Here is a 21,317-nt window from a genome sequence, read left to right as displayed (position 1 = left end):
GTTGCTGGGACCTCTGGAAGAGCAGCCAGTGCTCTTAACTGCCATCTCTCAAGCTTAAAGACACCTATTTCTTTTCTTTTTCTTTGGGTTTTTGTTTGTTTGTTTGTTTGTTTGTTTGTGGTTTTTTTTTGTTTTTTGTTTTGGTTTTTCGAGACAGGGTTTCTCTCCGTGTGGCCCTGGCTATCCTGGAACTCTGTAGACCAGGCTGGCCTTGAACTCAGAAATCCACCTGCCTCTGCCTCCAAAGTGCTGGGATTAAAGGCGTGCACCACCACTGCCTGGCTAAGACGCCTATTTCTAATGACATAAAATAATGTTCTTAACAAGACATCAGTGTTTTTTTAAGCTGGCAATGTTTTTTACATTTTAAGTAAGGTATACTATAAATAGTGTAAGTATAAGTAAACACAATAAGTATAAATAGTATATAATATTAAATATATCAAATATATTAATATACATTAAATATAAGTATAAATAGTATAAGTAAGGTATACTATAAATAGTATAACTGCTGATGAGACAAGTTAATGACAACATTTAAGTTCTAGAAGTCTTACCTTGTGTTCACATTTCTGATCAACTGGTAGTTTCAACCACTCACTGTCATCTCCCATTGTGCTTCTAGTCTTCTCTTGGAGTTAAAAGTAGTTCCTAGTTAAAAAAAAAAGTAGATAGTAAATACTCGTTAACTCTAGTAACCAAATAGTCTCTTATGACAAAAATGACTTTTCTTTAGTTATTTCATCATGCATGTATAAATAAGAGTAAAAAGTCCATTTTTGATCAAATGCCTACTACTTAATTCCATTAATAGAAGAACATCTTTCTTTTCTTTCTTCCTCTTTCTTCCTTCCTTCCTTTTTTGTTTTTTTTGACACAGGGTCTCACTATGGTTCTGGCTGTCCACAGAGATGTGCTTCCCTTTGCCTCCTATGTGCTAAAATTAAAGATGCATGTCACAACTAGCTAATAGGACATCTTGATCAGAAAAAAATGGGAGGTAGAGGCAGAAGGATCAATACTTCAACTTCAGTCATACCTACGTTTACTGAGTTTGAGGGCAGCCTGGGTTACATAAGATACTGTCTCAAAAAAAATTTTAAAAAAAAAAATGAGGAATACATAACAAAGAATAAAACAAAGAAATGAGCTACTTGTCCCTTTAAAAGAATATTGGAAACCAAAGTATCAACCTCCCCTGCCATATCAACATCTTTGGCATATTTCTATTTGGTACTAGAAAACAAAACAAGACAAAATAAAAAAACCTTCAGATATAATAAATATCTCTGAAAAGCTATGTTTTTATAAAGAAAATCTTCATCTACAAAAGAAGTCTACATTTGCAAATAGAGGAATTTGTTTTTCTTCACAGGTCCCCTTCTCTGCCCTAAACCAGGACACTGGATTTTCTCACCAACTAGACTAGATAGAGCTCCATACTTGCAGCATGCACAGATGTCGTCCATTCTTAGGACAGTTGATCTGACTTTATCTGAACAAAACAGAAAGCCTTACCAGACTAGACTGTTTTTCAAAAACTACTCAATAAAAGTCTTGAAAATATTCTCTAAGAGAAAGTGACTAATTTCATTATCTTTTTGAGTTCACTCTTTGCTCTTTTATTCCTTTTACTCCTACTCTTCCTTAAGAAACATGAAGGAAAGGCTACCCAACTGCCTCTATGAAACCGTTTATGTTACATACTCTGTAGTGACACATTACTTTGTAGCCTGTATTTTTAAAATTATTGCTTTCTTATATTAAAAAAGGGGGGAGGGGCTGCTTTATAATAAACCAGCTACAAAAACAATGAGCAAAAACATTTCTTTATATGTGTGCTCTATGCGTTTTTCTTCTGTCATGGCTGCTACAGAAAGTATACAGTAAAAGGGAACACCACTAATTTTTTTTCAGTAATTTTAACTTAAAATTTTTTAGTTTTTTGTTTTGTTTTGATGTTTGCAGAGTCAGTTCTTTTCTGCTACCTTTAGACTCAAACTCCAGGTTGTTGGGCATGTGGTGGGTGCCAAGAGTTAATGTGTCAGCTTGCCAGTTCTTCTTATTTTTTTTTTTTTTACCTTCCCTTTCTTCCCAACTATCTGTCTGTTTCTGTCTCTCTCTCTCTCTTTGAGACAAGGACTTGCTATGTGTTATAGCCCAAAAAGATTTTAACTCACAATTTCTTCTGCTTTAGCCTACTAAGTGTGGTCATTACAGGCATAAGCCACCAATTAAGATTCAAGTTCTAGAATTTCTAACTCATACAACAAAAATACACATGCATTGTGTATATGAGTTATGAATCATCACAATAAAATTAACAAAACTGACAAATTGTATGCTGGAAAGATGATTCAATAATTGAAAGTCCTTTGGAAGAGCAACAAGTACTTTCAATTGCTGTAATGGGATCTGATGCCCTCTTCTGGTGTGTCTGAAGATAGCTACAGTATACTCATATAAGTGAAATAAAAAAATTTTTAAAAAAAGAAAGAATGCTTAAATCTGTCTTTTTGTTTGTTTGAGACAGGATCTCTCTGTCCTGAAACTTACTATGTAGAGTGCTTAAAGTCACTGAGCCACCATGCCCAGCTTAAATCTATGTATCTATGTCTTAATCAGAATTTTCTTCTTCTGAGAGATGGTCTCATGAATCATGTAGCTCTGACTGGCCTGTAACTTGAATGTTGAACGGGCAGGCTTTGAACTCACAGAGATCCTCCTACCTGTTTCCCAAGTGCTGGCATTAAAGGCATACACCACTATGCCCTGGCTCAATTATATTCTATGGTCATCTGAATAAAGGTTATCACATAGAGAGTAATTTTACTATGAGTTGCTATTTCACTCACCAAAAATTTATATATGCTAGTTACACTGATTCAAAGGTTAGGGGAATAGCTCAGTATTGAAGGGCTTGTCTAGCCTGTGTGAGCCCTATGTTGTTCTTAGTATAGTTCAGAGTCATGTGTTTGTCTACAAACTGAATTCTCAGAAGTGAACAGACATGTAGATAAAACATTTAGAAACTTGTGTAGCATCAATTCTAACTTCTTTCATTGTAGTAGTTTTACTTAACAAGGGCTTAAGTGTAAATTCAACAAGGAAAGTAAGATATAGAATGAGGCTGCAGTAATCAAGGTCAGACTTTGAGTGGCCTTCTAAGCAAATGTTAAAACAATTTAGGTATAAGTTTAAAAGTAACAGGAGACTTTGAAGGATTATTAGAAAATTACATTTGCTATCAAATTTGTATGTTTCTCTTTCTCAGCCAGTGGCTTGTTTTGCAATTTATTTATTGATTACCAGACTAATGACTGATTGCAATGCTAGAGATTAAACTCAGTGCCTCTAGGTCAGTGCTTTACTAAGCTCCAGTTCCAGTCTAACTTGTATTTTTCAAAGATGGTCTGAGATATGACTTGGTATAGTATACACAAAGTCTTAGGGTCTGTCTCTGCACTGCACAATCCCAGATGGTAAACTTGCAATTCAGGAGGTAGAGGCGGGAAGATCAGGATAGCAAGATCATCCTCAAGTACACACGCAGTTGCAGGACAGCCTAGCATGAATAAACTTCTGACTCAAAAACAAAAGTAATCAAAAACTATATAATACATATGTAAATCCATGCGCAGAATGACTTAAAAAACAGAAAAGCAATCAGAAGGCCATGAAGAATTTAAATTAAAGATGATGGTACCCTGAACCTAAGTCATGTTCTAAGTACCCAAATATTCCTTTACTGAGTTCATGTTAAAGGATAGAAGAAAGATTTTAGACAAGCTGAGTTAAGATGTACATTAGACAAGTGTTGATGTAGGCAGCAGTTGGGAATTCAAGCCTGGGGCATCAAAGAGATATATGACCTAGAGATTCAATAGTAGGAGTGTCAATAGACATATGTAACTAAACCCAAGAGATAGATGACAGCACGGAAGGAGAGCAGTGCATAGTGAGAAGACCAAGGACAGAGTTTAGATTTAAGTTAGTATGTAATAGAACAGGCAAAGCTTGGGGAGTACTGTATACCTATACTTCCAGAACTCAGGAGGCAGAAGCAGGGGAATACGTTGAGACTATAATACCCTATTTTAACAAACAAAAAGAGTAACTCTCCAGTTCCAACAACAACAAGCTGCAGTTCACCATGCACAGTGCTTGCCTAGCACACTCACAACCAATAAACACTAGCTAGGGAAAGAAAAAAATACACGCATCCCAAAAGTAGTAATTCATGAAATTCCTGAGAAAATTTTTATGATTTTCTATTTTATCTTGGAATCTACATTGTTCAAACAATGGTTTTTTTTTTTTTTTTTTCCAAAGCTACTACAAACTTGGTGAAAGGCCAGGGATAAGTTAATTAGCAACATATGTAGAAAAGTAGGAATAATAATATTATTATTGGGTAGATTATATGAGTTAGTTTAGATAAAACTCTTGGAGACAGACACTCAGAATCTACTAAGGGCTCCAAGGGCTCAAAAAGGCAACTAGATGTCATCTGATAGCAAACAGAAAGCATCTAGTCACTCTTAATTTATTTGACATTAATTTATAATTTTATAGAACTCAAAACATTCAAAATAAATTTAGTTTCTAAAAAACTTTTGTGATACTTTAAAATGATATATTGAATAAATCAAACTGAATATCTCTGGAAAAAAATATACTACACACAACACATAGACCTCTTAATAGTTTTATAGTCATTTTCTTTTACTTTTATTGGTACATTGACCAAGTAAAGAACTGAAACCAGTCTTATCTCCCCTTTTAAAAGTTTCACTAGACAGCTCAAGTGAGCCTTCAAATTCATAATTTTCCTGACTCAGCTTCCCATTTACTGGAATTGTAGGTGTGTCACCACACCTAGCTCTGTTATTTGTGTATTAAAAAGCCATTGTTTGTCTTCCTGTACAAATATTAATTAACAATTATCATAAAGAAAGAACATGCTCTGATGTCCATAATTTATTTTGGAAGTAGTAAAAAACCACAATAATATGGAATACATGTTCAACAAAACCCCAGTTTCATAAAAGGTCAAAGTTAAAGGCAGCTTGAAAAAAAATCTCTCTTTAGAAAAATGAAATATTTTCCAATAGATAGCACAAATTAAAACCAAATAAACATTTATAATTAGAATGAATAAAAAACTAAATGTATATCAACATAAATGAATAACCAAAATGTGAATACAGTAAAATAATAGGAATACAAAAAAATAAAATATGAATAAATCTTATAGCACAGTTGAACCTTGACAACATCATGCTAAGTCAAAGTGCTTTATATGTTATGATTCCACTTTTATGAAATGTCCAAAACACTTCTTTAAAAATGTAAGATTAGAGCCAGGCAGTGGTGGCACACACCTTTAATCCCAGCACTTGCGAGGCAGAGGCAGGCAGATTTCTGAGTTCGGGGCCAGCCTGGTTTCTGAGTTCGGGGCCAGCCTGGTCTACAGAGTGAGTTCCAGGACAGCCAGAGCTACACAGGGAAACCCTGTCTCAAAAAACAAAAACAAAAACCACCCCCATAAAAACAAAAACAAACAAACAAAAAAAGTAAGATTAGTAAATGCCTAGGGCTTAAATATATACATGTTTGAGCATAAAATCTTATCATAAAATGCAAACCCTAGTAATTTAGTATTCTTAACTCTTCAACCACCTAGAAAACAAAGCACAGAGAGATTATGTGATAAAGAATATTAGAACTGGGCTTAGAAATTTTCTACTTTTCATCCACAACTCTTCCCCAACTACCCAAATGCTAAATGTGGTATGCTTTTATTTTAAATTTCTATACTCTGATAGCCTACAATAACCAGAGAGCTAATAAGCAGTTTGGTTTTTCCTTAACTTGAAAAGAATCATTGGCAGTTCAACTCTTCTATGGCAAATTCCCAAGCTCTTGAACTACAAAGCTCTACACTATCACAATACAAGAGCTCTGAATTTGATTACCATTCCTGGACTCTCACTTTGGCTAAGAAAATGCTACTGCAGAATCATAGTATGAACCTGAGAAGCTTGAGGAAAGATTTTGCCCACTCAAAGCACAATCCCTAACTTTTATTCCAGCTATCTGGAAGGTTAAGACAAGAGGATGACTCTCAATTCTAAAGGTTTGGGAGCCAGCTCCGGTAACATACCAATATCATAAACAGACAAACAAACAAACAAACAAAAAACAATAAACCAGACCAGCAAGATGATTCCGTTTGTAAAAGCACTTGCTGTCAAGCCTGATGACCTGAGTTCAGTCCCTAGGATCCACATGATACAGAGAGAGAGACAACATCGTTAAGTTGTCCTCTGGCATCTACATACAGGCTGTGACATGCTCATCATGACTACCCAAATAAATAAATGTTCTAAAAATGTAAACCTTTTAAATAATTGCTGATATGCAATGATGCTCATTTGAAAAAAAAAAAAAAAGACAATCATAAAACAAAATAACCCATGTGTTTAGAGAGCCTTACTTAAAACACATCTAGGAAGGGCACATGGATTTAAAAAGGATTAAGAAAAAGTATGTAACTGTCATAGAATATTTAAGATTACTATTACTTGTCCAAGGCCAAAAAGAAATCTCATCTCTATGTAGAGAAAGCAAAAACAATTAATATTTTCCCTCTAACAAATACCTTCACTGCCTCCAGATATTTCCATTAACAAGAATAAGAAAAGTTAATCATCTTGCTTGAATATTCTGCATTATTGGAGGTAGTAATTTGAATGGCTTCTCCAGCAACTTACCTCACCAAACATCAGTTGCTTTCCTTGTTCTGGGATCATGACCTCCCAAAGATTCCCTCAGAAACTGAGACAGGTAAAGTGGTGTATCATTTACATTGTGCTATTTATCAGCAGGAAAGGTGTTAGCTGAATTCTCTCTAATAGATGATCACTGTCAATGTCTCCAAAATGGGTACTGTATACCAACACAGGCCTCTGGGGAGATGGAAAGCTAAACCCGCTGTGAATTAGGTCAACTTTGGGAGTTACTGTTCAACACTACCAAGGTGACTGAAAATCTAGAGCTTACTCATGCGGGAGGCTAGCCAGATCTCTAAATCCCAAGCTAAGAACCCAAGGCCCAGAGCACTAGATTTAGCTGCACCCCTATCATGCCTCATCAGGTTAAACTCTGGTAAAATCAATCCTCTCTTCACCCCAAGCAGGAACTAGGCTGGGAAACCATTCAAATACAACACATCCAAACACTGTATGGCCGCACCACCCACAATCAGAGCTGATACCCCAGCTTTAGCACACTGCAGAGGGCATTGTTTTCACTCCTTCCCGGACTTATACTCTGAAAGGCCGGTTAAGTCTCATGTACTGTCCACTAGGACTTCCGGATCAGAACAGGATGCTTGCCCCCTTTTTGTAGTCTGACACTTACGCTACTCTAGCAGGGTGAGGTCGGCCCTAATGTCCGTGCAGGATCAGCAGGAATACCCGGTAGCAGGCGGGAGGCAGCGGCATTGGCGAGTCAGCTGCTGGGAACCGCCTCCTACGGGGGCGGGGACAGGAGCACCACTGTCAAGAGTGCCCGCCCCACCCTCAATGCTCCTCTGCACGCACACAGAACACTTAAAGGGGCCACAGCGACCTTTACCCAGAGGTCTGCAGGCCCAGGATGCTTCCTGTAGCTCAAAGGTTTTCCAAAATAGGAGGTAAATACTGGAACAAATTGGAAGTGATCTCTGGTTTGATAGTAATAAAGATAATATCACAGAAATAAAGGAGATGACTAGTTTCCAATACCACAATTCTAAAGTTTTCAAAGGGTGTAAAAAAATTACTGAAGACAATAGTAAAACCATCAGAGTAAATCATGGAAGCTGCTTCCCCCCCCCCCCCCCCCCCCCCAATTAACTTCTCTTAGAAGTAGCAATTTTCAAACTGCAACATAAAGACACAGAAATTCTAGAAGTTTTTAATGCTTCCCCTTTTTCTTTCATACTTCCTTCACAACAAAAGGAAGGTTTCCAGGTAAGATCAGATAGGTAAGATGGTAATAGGAAGCAAGAAAATAAAACAACTTTCCCCCTCTTGTGAATAAAAGATGGCATTTCAAAAATTCACCAATAATTTACAAGTCTATTGGAAGCAAAGGAATATTGTATACAAATACAATTGGTATATACAATTATGTAATTTAAAAGGAAGTTCTTGAAAATTTTGTAGGGAAATTGTGTTAATATCTCAGGGAATAAGCAGTACTTTTTCTTGATCCATCATCAGGTAAGGGTATTTACTGAACAAGCCTAGCAACCTTAGTTCAATCTCTGGAATCCACATAGAGAGGCAAGAAGAGAACTCTATAAAGTTCTCTGACATCCACACAATGAAAATTAAAAAAAATAAAAAAATAAAACCCCCAAAACTCAAGGAGCAAATACATGGTCTGTGAGATCTTTAAAGATTATCACTGAGTATCCATTTTTGTTCACTGAATTTTGTCTCTCCAACTTGTTCATCAAGTCTGACTCCCTGGGTTCTATATATCCAAGAGTACTAAAACCAAAAATATCAGATCATTCATGCAGATGCATATAACATTTTATTACTTTTTATTACTTGATTTTTTTTATTTTATTATTTTTATATTTTATTTTTTATTACTTGATTGCAAGATATAAATATTATGTTCCTGTTTACCATGTCAAGACACTGAGTTGTTAGCATGTTTTGAAAAAAATTGCCAACAGCTTTCTCATACAGGTTTTTGTATATACATTCAGTTTGATTTCTCTTAGGTAAACACCCACATGCTTTGTATGTGAAGTGTATATTTAATCTTACAAGTAAATAGTCATTTTCCAAAGTAGCTGTATGAACCATTTTGTATGTTCCTTCTAACAATTTTGGAAGTTCAAGGGTAAGTGAAATACTAGTCCTAACTTCCTGTCTGTGTCTGGTTTTATACCTAAGAAATAAAGTCAGTTCTCTAAGCAATCATTAATGATTTGTAACATGTTTTCTTAAAATCAGCCTGTCTCTGACCATTTAGTATGAATCATAAATGTATTTTTGGTTTGTTCTTTGAGACAGCCCTGGTCATCCTGGAACTGAATCTGTAGGCTGGCTGGCCTTGAATTTAGAGACCCACCTGCCTCTGCCTCCTGAGTGCTGGAAATAAAGGTGTATGCTACCACCACTGCAGGCCCACTCTTTCAAACTGCATCTGGGAATAATCAAATCAAGTTTCTTTTCTAACCAACAACCTATATGGATCAAGAAAAAGTACCATTTGTCAGAACAAATGAAAATATATCATTTAAATCTAGTCAGAATTTTCTTTTCTTTAAAAAGATTTATTATTTTTAATTATGTGTAAGTATTTTGTCTGTGCTGGACATGTAAAGATGCATGCAGATGTCTAGGGAATTAGAGAATGTTAGATCCCCTGAAGCTGGAGTTACTAGCATCTATGAGCTACTTGATGTGGGTGACTGGAACAAGTGCTGTGTATCAATTTCCCGGAGATTGAAACATTCCATCTCCCAGGGAACCTCCTTAACACAAAAGGTAAAACTACTCCAAATAGCTTCAGGGAAGTCCCTAAAACTGTTCAGATTGACTATGACCCTCTCTCTCCAAGGTTATATAAGGAAAGTTTGTTGAGAGTCACTCTCAGACAGGCCTAGCTGCAAAGACTCTTGAGGCTAGGCAAGCTTGAAGAGGTTTAGATAAACTGAATCATTTGGAAAGGATAGTCCCCAATCATGCATTTGAGGTTTCCAGCTTTTGAGAGCTGTCACCTGTTGAAGGGTGGTTTTGTGAGCTGTTTATTCAGATGCTGATTACTGAGCCCAGAGATCTGGTTGCAATCTGAATATTGGCATTGGTCAAGCCTCTCCTGTCTCAACGTTGTGTAAAAATTGTTTTCAATCACCTCTGATTGGTTAATAAAGACCTAATCAGCAATAGCTAGGCAAGAGAGGTGGAATAGCCAATCCCAGTGAGAGGGTACCGGATGGAAAGAGGAGAAAGGGGGAGATGAGTTCCCATGAAGAGACATTTGATGGAGCAGAAGAAGCCAGAGCAAGACTAAGATAGCAGCCAAACATCACATAGCAGGGAAGTTGCTGGGAAGTAGGCCAGGCCAGAGTAGTTAGGCTAGAATAGAATAGCTCAGTATTTGCCCAGCTCTAGTGTAAGAAGCTCATTAACAAAAAATCAGGTCTTGGTCTCATTATTTGAGAGCTAGGGTAGGTACAGAAAAGCCCCTTACATTTACAGTCACCTGTGGTGGGGTGAGCTTTGATGATGCATCTGTCTTTGAGTTGTTTCTGCTTCTTTTAAGTAACCTCTCACCCATATTCCTATAAGTAACCCTAATAAGCTTCATTGTTTTGCCAAGTTGAACTTTGGTGTTATCCAGTCTTTGGTCTGTCATGGGCTCATTATATGGGGTGAAGAGGCATGTATATGAGTCTCCCCAGGCAAAGTGTTGTCATACAACATGAATGCAGGTCCTCTCAAGAAGCAAGAAGAGCTCTTAATTAACCTCAGAGCCAACTCTCCAACCTCCAATCTGATTTTTTTAATATTCAGTTGGGCTTTTCTATGGCTTAAATAAAATTCTAAAATAATGTCTTCATATAACAAGTCACATTAAACACCTTTATTTTCAAAACATAATTCTCTAGAAGACAAAAAGAAAGCATTAAGAAATAATATGTCCCACGTTACAAACAAATACCAAAAGCTTTAAGAGAAAGAGGACATTAATTGCTTAATTCATAGTGAATCAATACAAGCCCAAACAATGTATCTAGAAGTACATATATCTGTGGTTAAATAAAAAACTAAGAAGATGATATTCTGAAAGCTCAGCGCAGAAGAGACAGGAAAAGGACTAGAGAAATGCTTACAGTTAAAAGCACTTGTTCTTATACAGGACCCAGGTTCAGTTCCCAGTACCCACATGGCAGCTCATTACCTCTGTAACTCCAGATCCAGAGGATCTGACACTCTATTCTTTACTCTACCAGTATCATATGTTCACATGGTACAGACTACATTCAGTCAAAACACCCATACAAATAAGTAATAATTTTGTTTGTTTTGAAACAGGGTCTATTCCTAGCTGTCCTAGAACTCATCATGTAGACCATGCAGGCCTTGAACTCAAAGATCTGCCTGCCTCTGCCTCCCAAGTGCTGGAATTAAAGCCATGCTGTTGTTGTTGTTATTATTATTATTATTAGCACTGAGTGCTCTTCCAGAGGGCCCAGGTTTGATTCCTAGCACCTAGATGGTGGCTAAAAACTGCTTGCAACTCCAGTTCCTGGAATCTTCTGGCCTCTGCAGAGACTGCAAGCATGTATTACATATATATACATGTAGGCACTCATACACATAAAAGAAAAATTAAAGGTAGTCTGGACAATGGTAATGATTTAGTTCTTTAGTTGAGAATAAGAAATAGATGCTCTTTTTAAAGAAATGATAGCGTAATTATTTTTAACATATAAGACACAGTGAGAGTTTAAAATAAGAGACTTTGCCTCCAACTAAAAGGATCTTATAATGTAACAACATACTCTGTAGTATTAAAGCACAAATGCAAAGCAAACTTTCTTTTAACTTAAAAGGTTTAGTGGGAGAAACAGAGAGGGAGGGAGGGAAAAAATATTCCACAACTTCTTCCTGACATTAACTACCTATAACACTTCAGAAAAGTCACCATCTTTGGGACTTTAATATTCTCATGTACAGGACTATAAGTTTGTATTGACAAGTTTCCCACATCTAAAATATCATGAAATGGTACTTCTCCAGTTACCCAGTAAAACAGTAAGTTTCTCAGTAATAAAATAACTGACAAATATCAGCCCTATTTTCTACTCTTTGATTAAATCATTATGAAGGAATAGTGGTTTGCCTTATTCTAGTATTACAGAAATAGTAAAGATCCAAAAAGCTTGCTGAAACTCCAACTTTAGAGGCATCTGACTCTTCTGGCCTCTTTGAGTATCTGCACTCATGAATTAAATAAGGAAAGTTATTTTAATTAGTAACAAACTAAGAAATAAGTATAATCAAGATGTCAAGATTCTATACTCTTTCATAAAATAATAAAGATCCTGTTTAACAAGATAAAAAGGTGCTGGGAAGTGGTGGCACACACCTTTAGACCCAGTACTCAGGAGGTAGAGGCAGGCAGATCTCTGAGTGAGAGGCCAGACTGTTCTACAAAGCAAATGCCAAGACAGCTAGAACTATACAGAAAAAAACAAAAACAAAAGGATACAAGGTTATTATGGTTCATTTGCAATCATATCTATAATAAAACTATAATGTTTTGAATGCACTTCTAGACCAAGGCATGTAACAAGAACAAATACTATTGCCAAATTAGAAAAACAATGTTTTCTGACAATAAAAAGGTATTATCAGGTAGGGGAAACCTATCTCAGTGAAAAGCAAATTACAAAGAGGACATCTAAGTTTCCTCTGAATGTCAAGAGGAATATCTGGTGATCTGTATAAATTGCATGTCTATCTTAATGTAAACATAAATGGAAAGATAAAGAAACAATTATATAAAGACATATACTACCTAATTCTTTCAGTTGAGAGGGCATACCAATGATACACCTGTAGTAGCAAGTATACCATGTATCTGCATCTTGATTTCTAGAGCTCAAGGAAGAACAGTCTAATCCTGGAGTTGAATTAGAAAAACATAAAGGAGGAGCCCGTTACATCTTGTAGGGCCAGAACATGATAGTGCTCAAAACAAAAACAAACAGCCGGGTGGTGGTGGTGCACGCCTTTAATCCCAGCACTTGGGAGGCAGAGGCAGGCAGATTTCTGAGTTCGAGGCCAGCCTGGTCTACAGAGTGAGTTCCAGGACAGCCAGGGCTACACAGAGAAACCTTGTCTCGAAAAAACCAAAAAAAAAACCAAAAAAAAAAAAAAACAAACAAACAAACAAACAAACAAAACAAAACCAATGGGCTACAAGATGGCTCAGTGAATGAATAAAGTGCTTGCTGAGCAAGCATGACACCCTTAGCTTAATCCCCAGCATCTATGTAAAAGCAAGACAGGACAGAGTGGTTAGATCCTGGGGGCTCACTGGCCAGTTTAGCCAAAATGGCAAAAGTTAAGTTCAGCAAGACAGACTGACTCAAAACATAAGATAGACCAGAGGAGAAGGTTCAGTGGGTAAAAGCAATTGTTGTATATTGCTGATGACCTGAATTAGGATCCTAGGAACTCACATAAAAAGCTCAATGTGGTAGCATGCATCTGTAATCTCAGTATGGGAGGTGGAGATAGGAGAATTGTCTAGAAACTCATTGGCTGGGCCAGCTAGCCTGGAGTACCATGGCAATGCAGTAGAAACAGAGACCCTGCCTCAAAAACAAACAAACAAACAAACAAAACAACAGCAACAGCAACAAAAAACAAAGTAGAAGGACTACCAAAACTTTTCCTCTAACCTCTATGTGATACACACATACTACAAAGAATAAAAAATTAAATAATAAACAAGACTTATAAACCCAGCTCCTAGTGAAACAGAGGCTGGAGAATCACAAATTCAAACTATATAAAAATTTAAAAAAAAAATTTTTTTTTAAAGAAAGCTGTAGAATATAGCTCTGTGGTATAGCACTTGTCTAACATGCGTAAAGCCTAGGAATAATTCCCAGTACCTCAAGAAAATAGTGAAATGAAACAAGAGAAATAAATCTTCCTAACAGAATTCCAAATAAAATAATATACGGATATTCATTCCTCCAGAAAATGTACCTAAACCCTTCACATACTTTCAGGATGGTCTAGACTTGAGGACATGTCTAACCTATGACCAAAGGGCCTCATGCAGATGAAAACTTACTTAAAACACCGTAAAATTATTTTTGAAAAAAAAAAAAAATTATCCATGTGTGTGTTATTTCATGTGTGTGTCACTTGATTTTGAGTCTTCACCATGAACTTTATAGATTACAATACCACCACAAAAGGTTGGACACATCTGGCAGTTAGCAACTCACTTCTAAAGAGTGGGTATAGAAAAGGAGAAATAGTAATTTTATTATTTAACCTGGTTAATACTGCCAGTGAAGCTGAATGAAGACAAACCAGGGGTAACCTAACTCTCTAGGGATTTGGAAAAATGTAAAGTATTCTTAAAGCACTGTTAAAAATCACATTAATAAAAAAAGATATTTAAAAAAATCACATTAATGCTAGGCCTGGTAGTACATACCTTTAATACCAGCACTTAGGAGGCAGAGGCAGGCTGATCTGAGTTGGAGGCCAACCTGGTCTACAGAACAAGTTCCTGGGCAGCCAAGGCTATATAGAAAAACCCTGTCTTCAAAACAAAACAAAATTCACATTAACAGGGCCAGTGAGATGGCTCAATGTGTAAAAGCAGCTGCCACCAAGCATGGAATTCACATGGTAAAGGAGGAACCCAACTCTAATAAGTTGTCCTCTGGCCCTCCACACATTTACAACATGTATGTGCTCATGCTTGCAGGCTCACTTACTTGCACATGCTCGCACCCACTCAAGCTCGCTCTCTCATACACATACACATACACACACACACTCAGACACAGACACACACACACACACACACACACACACACACACACTAAAACTATCACTCTCAAAATGTCAACGTCATGAAAAACAAAACATCTTTAAAGGTAGGAGCACTATATTACTACTAGAATGGTTAGAAAATTTAAAAAAATAAAATAAAGAAACTTGTTAAAACTAAGTACAGTCAAGAATGAAGCAACAGGAAACCTCATTCACTGCTGATAAGACTGCAAGGCAGTACAGTCACTTTAGAAGACAGTTTGACAGTTTCCTACAAAAATTAAACATATGATCCAATAAATTTATTTACACAAATGAAGTAATAACCAGGTCCGTATAAAGTTCCTATGGCCCAGTATGATGTTGAACACCTGTATTCTTAGCACTTCAGAGGTAGAGGCAGGGGCATCAAGAGTTGAAGGTCAGTTTCAGCTACATAGTAAGTTCAGTGCCAGCCTAGATTACATCAGACTTTGTTTCAAAAAATGAACAAAAAAAAGCTCTATGTACTTAATCTTTCAGTGAAGTGAAAGAAATCAGCCTGAGCACAGTACATAAAGCAGAATGATTCCAGTTGTATGACATTCTGGAAGAGGAAAACTACAAGGACAGTAAAAAGATGAATAACTGCCAGAGTAAGAGAAAAGAACAAATAAGTGAAATGCTGAGAATTTTTAAGGCAGTAAAATTATTCTTTATTTTTTGTTTTTAATGCTAACTCAAGTGTCTACGTATCACAGCACAAGAGAACACAGGCCCATGCAGACAGCAGTCCAGGGTTATACCTGTCTTCCTGTTCTCACAGTAGGACTTTATGAGAGCCTAGTTACTGCTACACAAGCAACACAAACATAAACCTAAGAAGTATCTAGTTTTCTCAGTGGAAGATTTCTGAGCTTATCTGTTGAGATAGTTCACATCCAAAGATACCGAACACTGACACATAGTTACTGTCTTTGTTTGGCTTCATCACATACTATGTATAACTGACTATGTCAGTTTACACTGCTTTTGTTCAAGACTTTTCTACCATTTACTTTTGTTGCTTTAAAAAAAAAGACCCCCCCCACCATCTACAAAAACCATCTATTTTGTGTATGTGTGTGTGTGTGTGTACACATACATCACTTCAGCACTCACGAGATTAGATGTAGGAGTTGGTTTTCCTTCTACCATGTTGGGGGGGGGTAGAAATCAGATCCTAAGTGGGCACACAGTCCAGGCTATCTTCAAACTCCCTAACAGCCAAGAATAACCTTGAGCTCCTGCTCCTCCTGCCTCTACCACCTAAGTACTGGCAGGTGTGCTCCAACATGCTGCACTGACCGACCTACTTTGTTCCAGGCATTGTGTAACGTACTAATATAACCTCCCAAAGAAAAAGCATGTACACTCTGCTTTCATTTCTGTGAAGAATTCTGAGACAAACAAGAAACCAATCAAATAACAATAGATGAAACAGATAGAAATGAGGTAAAAAGGCACCAAGACAGCTATTCTAATTGGGACCTTAGAAAACTGCTTCTTTAAGGAGTTTTTAAGTAGAATTTAAATGGAAATGTATAGTAAGCCTGTTAACATAGATTTGAGCTAAAGGCAAAGTGGGTTGAGACATTCTAGGCAGAAAACAGGAAAAGTGAAGGCCAAAAGGAAGAAACTTAATGTTTTGAAAGTTTATTAAGTAGTCAGGATAAGTGAACTGCTAACAACTTAAGTAGGGCTGGATAGATGGTTCGGTTGAGAGCACTTGCTGCTCTTGCATAGCACCCTGGTTCTGTTCACAGCACCCACATGGTGGCTCACAACCACCTGCAAGTCCAGTTCCAGGGAACCTAATACTATCTTCTAGGTAACCTCTGTGGACACCAGACACTATGTGGTACACATACATATATGCACGCAAAACACATACATAAATATAAAAATTAAAAAAAAAAAAAACCTAAGCAACATTTTTGAAGTCAAGATGTAAGAGTATGAGAATCATTCAAAACTTCAAACCTAACACTAACCACCAAGAAACAACCACAATTAGAGTAACACCTCAGTTTTAAAGCTGGCAGGGTGGTACACATTTGTAAAGCCCAGCATAGAGAAGGCAAAGGCAGGACAGCAAGTTTAAGGCCAACCTAATCTACATAGGGGGTGTTTCAGGCCAGCCAGGACTATATAGCAAGATCCCTCTATCTCAAAGCTATAGACAACTGCCAATTTTATGCCCCCCCGCCCCCGACTTACCAGACTCAAAGCTACCCATAAAGTAAACACTGTATTTTCAACTGGCTCCCTAAAATAATACCATGCCTGTTATACATATTTCATATCTCTGGTAGATACATCAAGGAAGGGGAGTGTGCTCTGTTCTAAATCTGTTCTTGAATTTTTAAAAAAAAAGCCATTACTTTATATATGATGACCCTAAGAGCACAGACTCTGGCTACCTAACTTGCATTTAAATTCAGGTTCTGTAAGTCATATGATTCTGAGCAAGCTGCATAATCTTTCTCAGAACTCAAGCTGCCGAGTTCTGCTGCTTGCTGGGGCTGGAACATGGCCCTCCTTATTCTACCAGCTTTGTATTTTCCAAGTACTAACCTTGGCTGTCCTGAGACTTGCTCTGTAGGTTGACCTTGAACTCAAAGATCTGTATGGTTCCATTTCTTGAATGCTGGAATTAAAACCAAGTATCACCCTGCCTGGACTTAAGCTTTCCTTCACCTAGTACTTGCTCTGTCCCAGGCTGTCATTGAACTCAGAGATCTGCTTGGCTTTTTCTCCTGGAATTAAAGGTATGTACCACCATGTCTGCACCTAAACTTATCTGGGTGGGATCTTGCCCCCAAATCCCCTTCCCTTAATCTGTTATCTCCTAGAACGTAGGATTCAGCTCCATTTCACTTCCTGGTGCCCCTTTATACTAGAACCATACATTTTAACTACACAACAGAATTTATACCAGGCTGTTTTGAGACTTCCTTCTTCAAAGCAATTAATCTAAATCTCTTCACCTTAGCCTCAGGCAGACTCTTCTGACAATGGCAAAAAGCAGCCACATTCTTCACCAAAATACCACAAAAACAGTCTCCACATACTAAAATTCTTCTCCACTGAAACCTCTTTGGCCAGATCTACACAGTTCAAATCATTCTCAGCAACAAAGTCTTCCATATTCCTACTAGAATAGCCCATTAAGCCCCACTTGAAGGATCCCACTGCTTTCTAAATCTAAAGTCCCAAAATCTACATTCTTCCAAACAAAAGTATGGTCCAGCCTATCACAGCATTACCCCAGTCCCTGGTATGAACTTCAGTATTAGTTAGGGTTTTACCGATGTAAACAGATACCATGACCAAGGCAACTCTTATAAGGCCAACATTTATTTGGAGCTAGCTTACAGGATCCTCTGAGTCAGTCAATTATCATCAAGGTGGGAGCACCGCAGGGTCCAGGCAGACAAGGTGCAGGAGGAGCTGAGAGTTCTACATCTTCATCTGAAGGCTATTAGGAAAAAACTGGCTTCCAGGCAGCTAGGATGAGGGTCTTAAAGCCCACACCCCCAGTAAAACACCTACTCCAACAAGGCCACATCCATTCTAACAGAACCACACCTAATAGTGCCACTTCCTGGGCCATGTAATGCAAACCATCACAATTAGCTACTGCCGGTAAACACATTTAAGAATTTACTTTGTTTAAGGCCCCAGGCTAAGCTAGAGAAACTAGAAACTATAATGTACTATTGTAAATTGTTCAAAAGATAAATCTGTTAAATTCCCTTCAGTGCTTTTTTTCCCAGCTCACAAGTGTGTCCCTTGAATCTAGAATAATGTTTAACATCCAACAGGCATCAATCTCAGTAGAGCACAAGACAACCTGGCTTTACTAAAATATAAAGTTTTCATTTGCTCTTGTTGGGTTTTTGCTGCTGTTTTTTGAGAGTCTCACTCTGTAATCCATTTTGGCCAGAAATTAACTATGTAGCCCAGGCTGGTCTCATGCTCACAGCAATCCTCCTGCTTCAGCCTCCCACATAATCCTCCTGCTTCAGCCTCCCACATATTAAAATTAGAGGTGTAAACTATCATGCCTTGCAAGTTTTCATCTTCATCAAGATTTTTAACCACTGGGAACTAGAGAAACAGCTCATACTTAGTACACTTGTTGCTCTTGCAAAGAACCCAAGTTTGGTTCTCAGCATCCACATGTCTGCTTATAAGCATCTGTGACTCCAGTTCCAGGGGATCCAGTGCCTTCTTCTAAAGGAAGTCTGTGGGGACAAGCACATCCATGCTGCGCATACGTATACGAATAGTAAATTCATAAAATAAATCTTGGGAAAAATATTTTAACACTATCCAAAGCTATTGTTAAATAAGTTAATTATTTTTAACTGCTTTTTCCAAACCTAGGTTTAAGTTACTTATTCATCAACTGAACTGCTACTGCTGAATTACCACACAACACTCCACATAACTAAAAACTGATAATGGAAACTTTCAAAGAGAGGAAAGTATATGGCATACTGTTAAGAAATACTTTTGCTTGCCATCTCCTTAAGTGAAGAGCATTTAAAACTTATGTAAAGTTTTGGGACCAGAGAGGAGAGGGTTAAATGGTAAGGGTGTTTTCTGCCAAGCCTGACAACTAAGGTTTGATCCCCAGAACCCACACGATAGAATTCCAGCAACTTGTCTGACATCGAGCATGTGCACCCACTCACAAAAATAAGATCTGTAAACATATATATGTGTATAGGTGTTGTGCCTTTGTGTATATGTCTGTATATGCAGCACCCATGGATGCCAGAGGAGGGCGTCGGCCCCCATGGAACTGGAGTTGCAGATGGCTGCTGGGACTAGACCCAGCTCCTCTGGAAAAGCAACCAGTGCCCCTAAGTATTGAGTCATGTCTCATGTAAAAAAATTTAAACAAAAGTTTTCTGTGTAATTTTTCATTACAGGTTTACTACTTTGATTTAACTTACATTAGCAAAAAAAAAAAAAAAAGTTGATTTTGATTTTTGTCTTTATTAAATCTTACTTGTCCAGTCACTTCAGAAGAGTCTCAACTGACCATCAGCTTGATTTCTATTCTCACTCTTTAGGTCATAGAAGGAGTTTTCAGGGTGATGAAAATGAAGAAAAAAAGGATTTCACCTTTTTAAAAATTAGTTTTCAGTTCTATAATTATGCATAATGTAAGACAGGCATTCTATCTGGGCCAGCTTTTAATGCCTTGGTTCCTAGGAGAATTAAGAGTCGTGCATAAATTTGGGACAAGTTCTGCAAAACCTCTACTGGTACTGAATCAAACTCATTGTTAAGATTCATCAACAAGAATATATTCTCTTAACACACAGCAACCATTCTGGCAACATCTCTTTCATCATGCCCTATGCAAGAAACAAAATGAGATGCATCCAATCTTGCATAGCAATTACCACGACTTTGGGCAGCTCTCTCAACAACGATTTGCTAAGAGCTAAAAAGTGAGAATCTCATTCATCTAGCCTTAAAGTGGCAAGGCTGGCTAACCTACACTGCTGGCTATTGTACTGGTCCCGGAAACCTTCACAGCTGCAAAATACCTGAACTCTGCTGACACTTTCTGAGGGAGAAAACCAAGGGCGGGGCGGTGAATGAACAGGATCCTTACAAAATCATCTCAGGTAGTGGTCGCAGGTATGGAGGCAGGCCCGGGCACCCGGCTCTGGTCTCGCTCTGAGACAACTAGGCCCTTCACACCCACCACAGCCCTCCCGTGCTCTTGTTCATTCATTTAACAATTCCGCGAGGCGCACTCCACCGAGGGCCTGCTGGCAGGGGCCCCACCCCAGCCTCGGACATCTCAGCCTTCAGGCGCGGCCCGGTGTCGCCTGCGAACCTCTGAAGCTGCAGTAGCTCCCCGCCGCGTGCTCTGCTCACCTGAACCCCAGCCCCGGTCACCAACACAAGCGAGCGCCCACGCCCCCCGCCCTGCCAGCCGCGGGCTCCCAGGCCTCCGCCCCGCTTCGCCGCCTTAGACCTGCCAGGTTCGCGAGAACGCGGAGGCGCGCGTCCGCGAGGGCCCCGCCCGCGGCCGTGGGTCCCCTGGCGCGCGCGACGCCGGGTCCTCAGGGTCCAGGCCAGCAGGTGAGACCCGCCACCCACTCACCTCTGCCGGGTCAGAACCGAGGGGCCTGCTCTAAGCCGTTTAAAACCGCTTGGGCCGCCGCACACCCCGCAGTGTCCTCGTTGTTTATTGGTTCTCGGAGAACCGCCTATCGCTCCTTTATTGGTCCGTTTGAAAGGGTTGTAGGCACGCGCCGCCTGCGGCCTTAAAGGGACCGCGGGCAGCTGCGTTTCCTAGGGCTGCTTATCAGGTGCTTGTTAGCCAGTAGCTGGAGGAATGGCTACCAAGGCTTCAGATAGAAGAACAGAAGGTGTGTGGAAAACTATGCATTTCCAGGCAGCATCACGTTGCCTTTACCTAACTACTGGTGTTTAAACTGCTGTCCATATCTCTGCATTTTTTTTTTTTGAGAGCTTGCAATCACAAATAATGATTGTACCGTTCTGTGCTGAGAGAGAAGCAAGAGGCAACTAGGATGTAGTGAAAGGAGCCTCGAATGGAGGCAGGATGCTAAACTGTAGTCTTGGACTTCTTTTGAACAAATCACTTTTCTCTGTTTATCTGGACCTCTGTTTTTATGTGTAGGAAATGGGATAATT

The 21,317-nt window shown here is 38.5% G+C and overlaps 1 protein-coding gene across 7 annotated transcripts in view; it reads right to left on the bottom strand.

Moving 5' to 3' along the window:
• Positions 1 to 20,864, bottom strand: part of Ckap5 (cytoskeleton associated protein 5) — an 88,551-nt gene extending 67,687 nt beyond the window's left edge. For 2 of the 7 annotated variants that reach the window (XM_034493950.2, XM_034493954.1), the window contains exons 1-2: positions 20,761 to 20,864; positions 561 to 654 (exon numbers count right to left, since the gene is read on the bottom strand). In XM_034493950.2, coding sequence (XP_034349841.1) covers positions 561 to 617 — 57 coding nt within the window. In that variant the 5' untranslated portion in view covers positions 618 to 654; positions 20,761 to 20,864. Of the gene's footprint in view, positions 1 to 560; positions 655 to 6,779; positions 6,844 to 7,428; positions 7,592 to 20,531; positions 20,643 to 20,760 lie in introns of those variants that run through there. The other 5 variants (XM_034493951.2, XM_034493955.1, XM_034493952.2 and 2 more) reach the window with 4 other exon arrangements.
• Between the last annotated feature and the right edge of the window lie 453 nt (positions 20,865 to 21,317).

The sequence above is a fragment of the Arvicanthis niloticus genome, chromosome 2, assembly GCF_011762505.2.
Source record: "Arvicanthis niloticus isolate mArvNil1 chromosome 2, mArvNil1.pat.X, whole genome shotgun sequence".
Lineage (NCBI taxonomy): Eukaryota > Metazoa > Chordata > Mammalia > Rodentia > Muridae > Arvicanthis > Arvicanthis niloticus.
The sequence above is the reverse complement of the archived record's forward strand: the minus strand, read 5'-3'. Positions and strand labels throughout refer to the sequence as shown.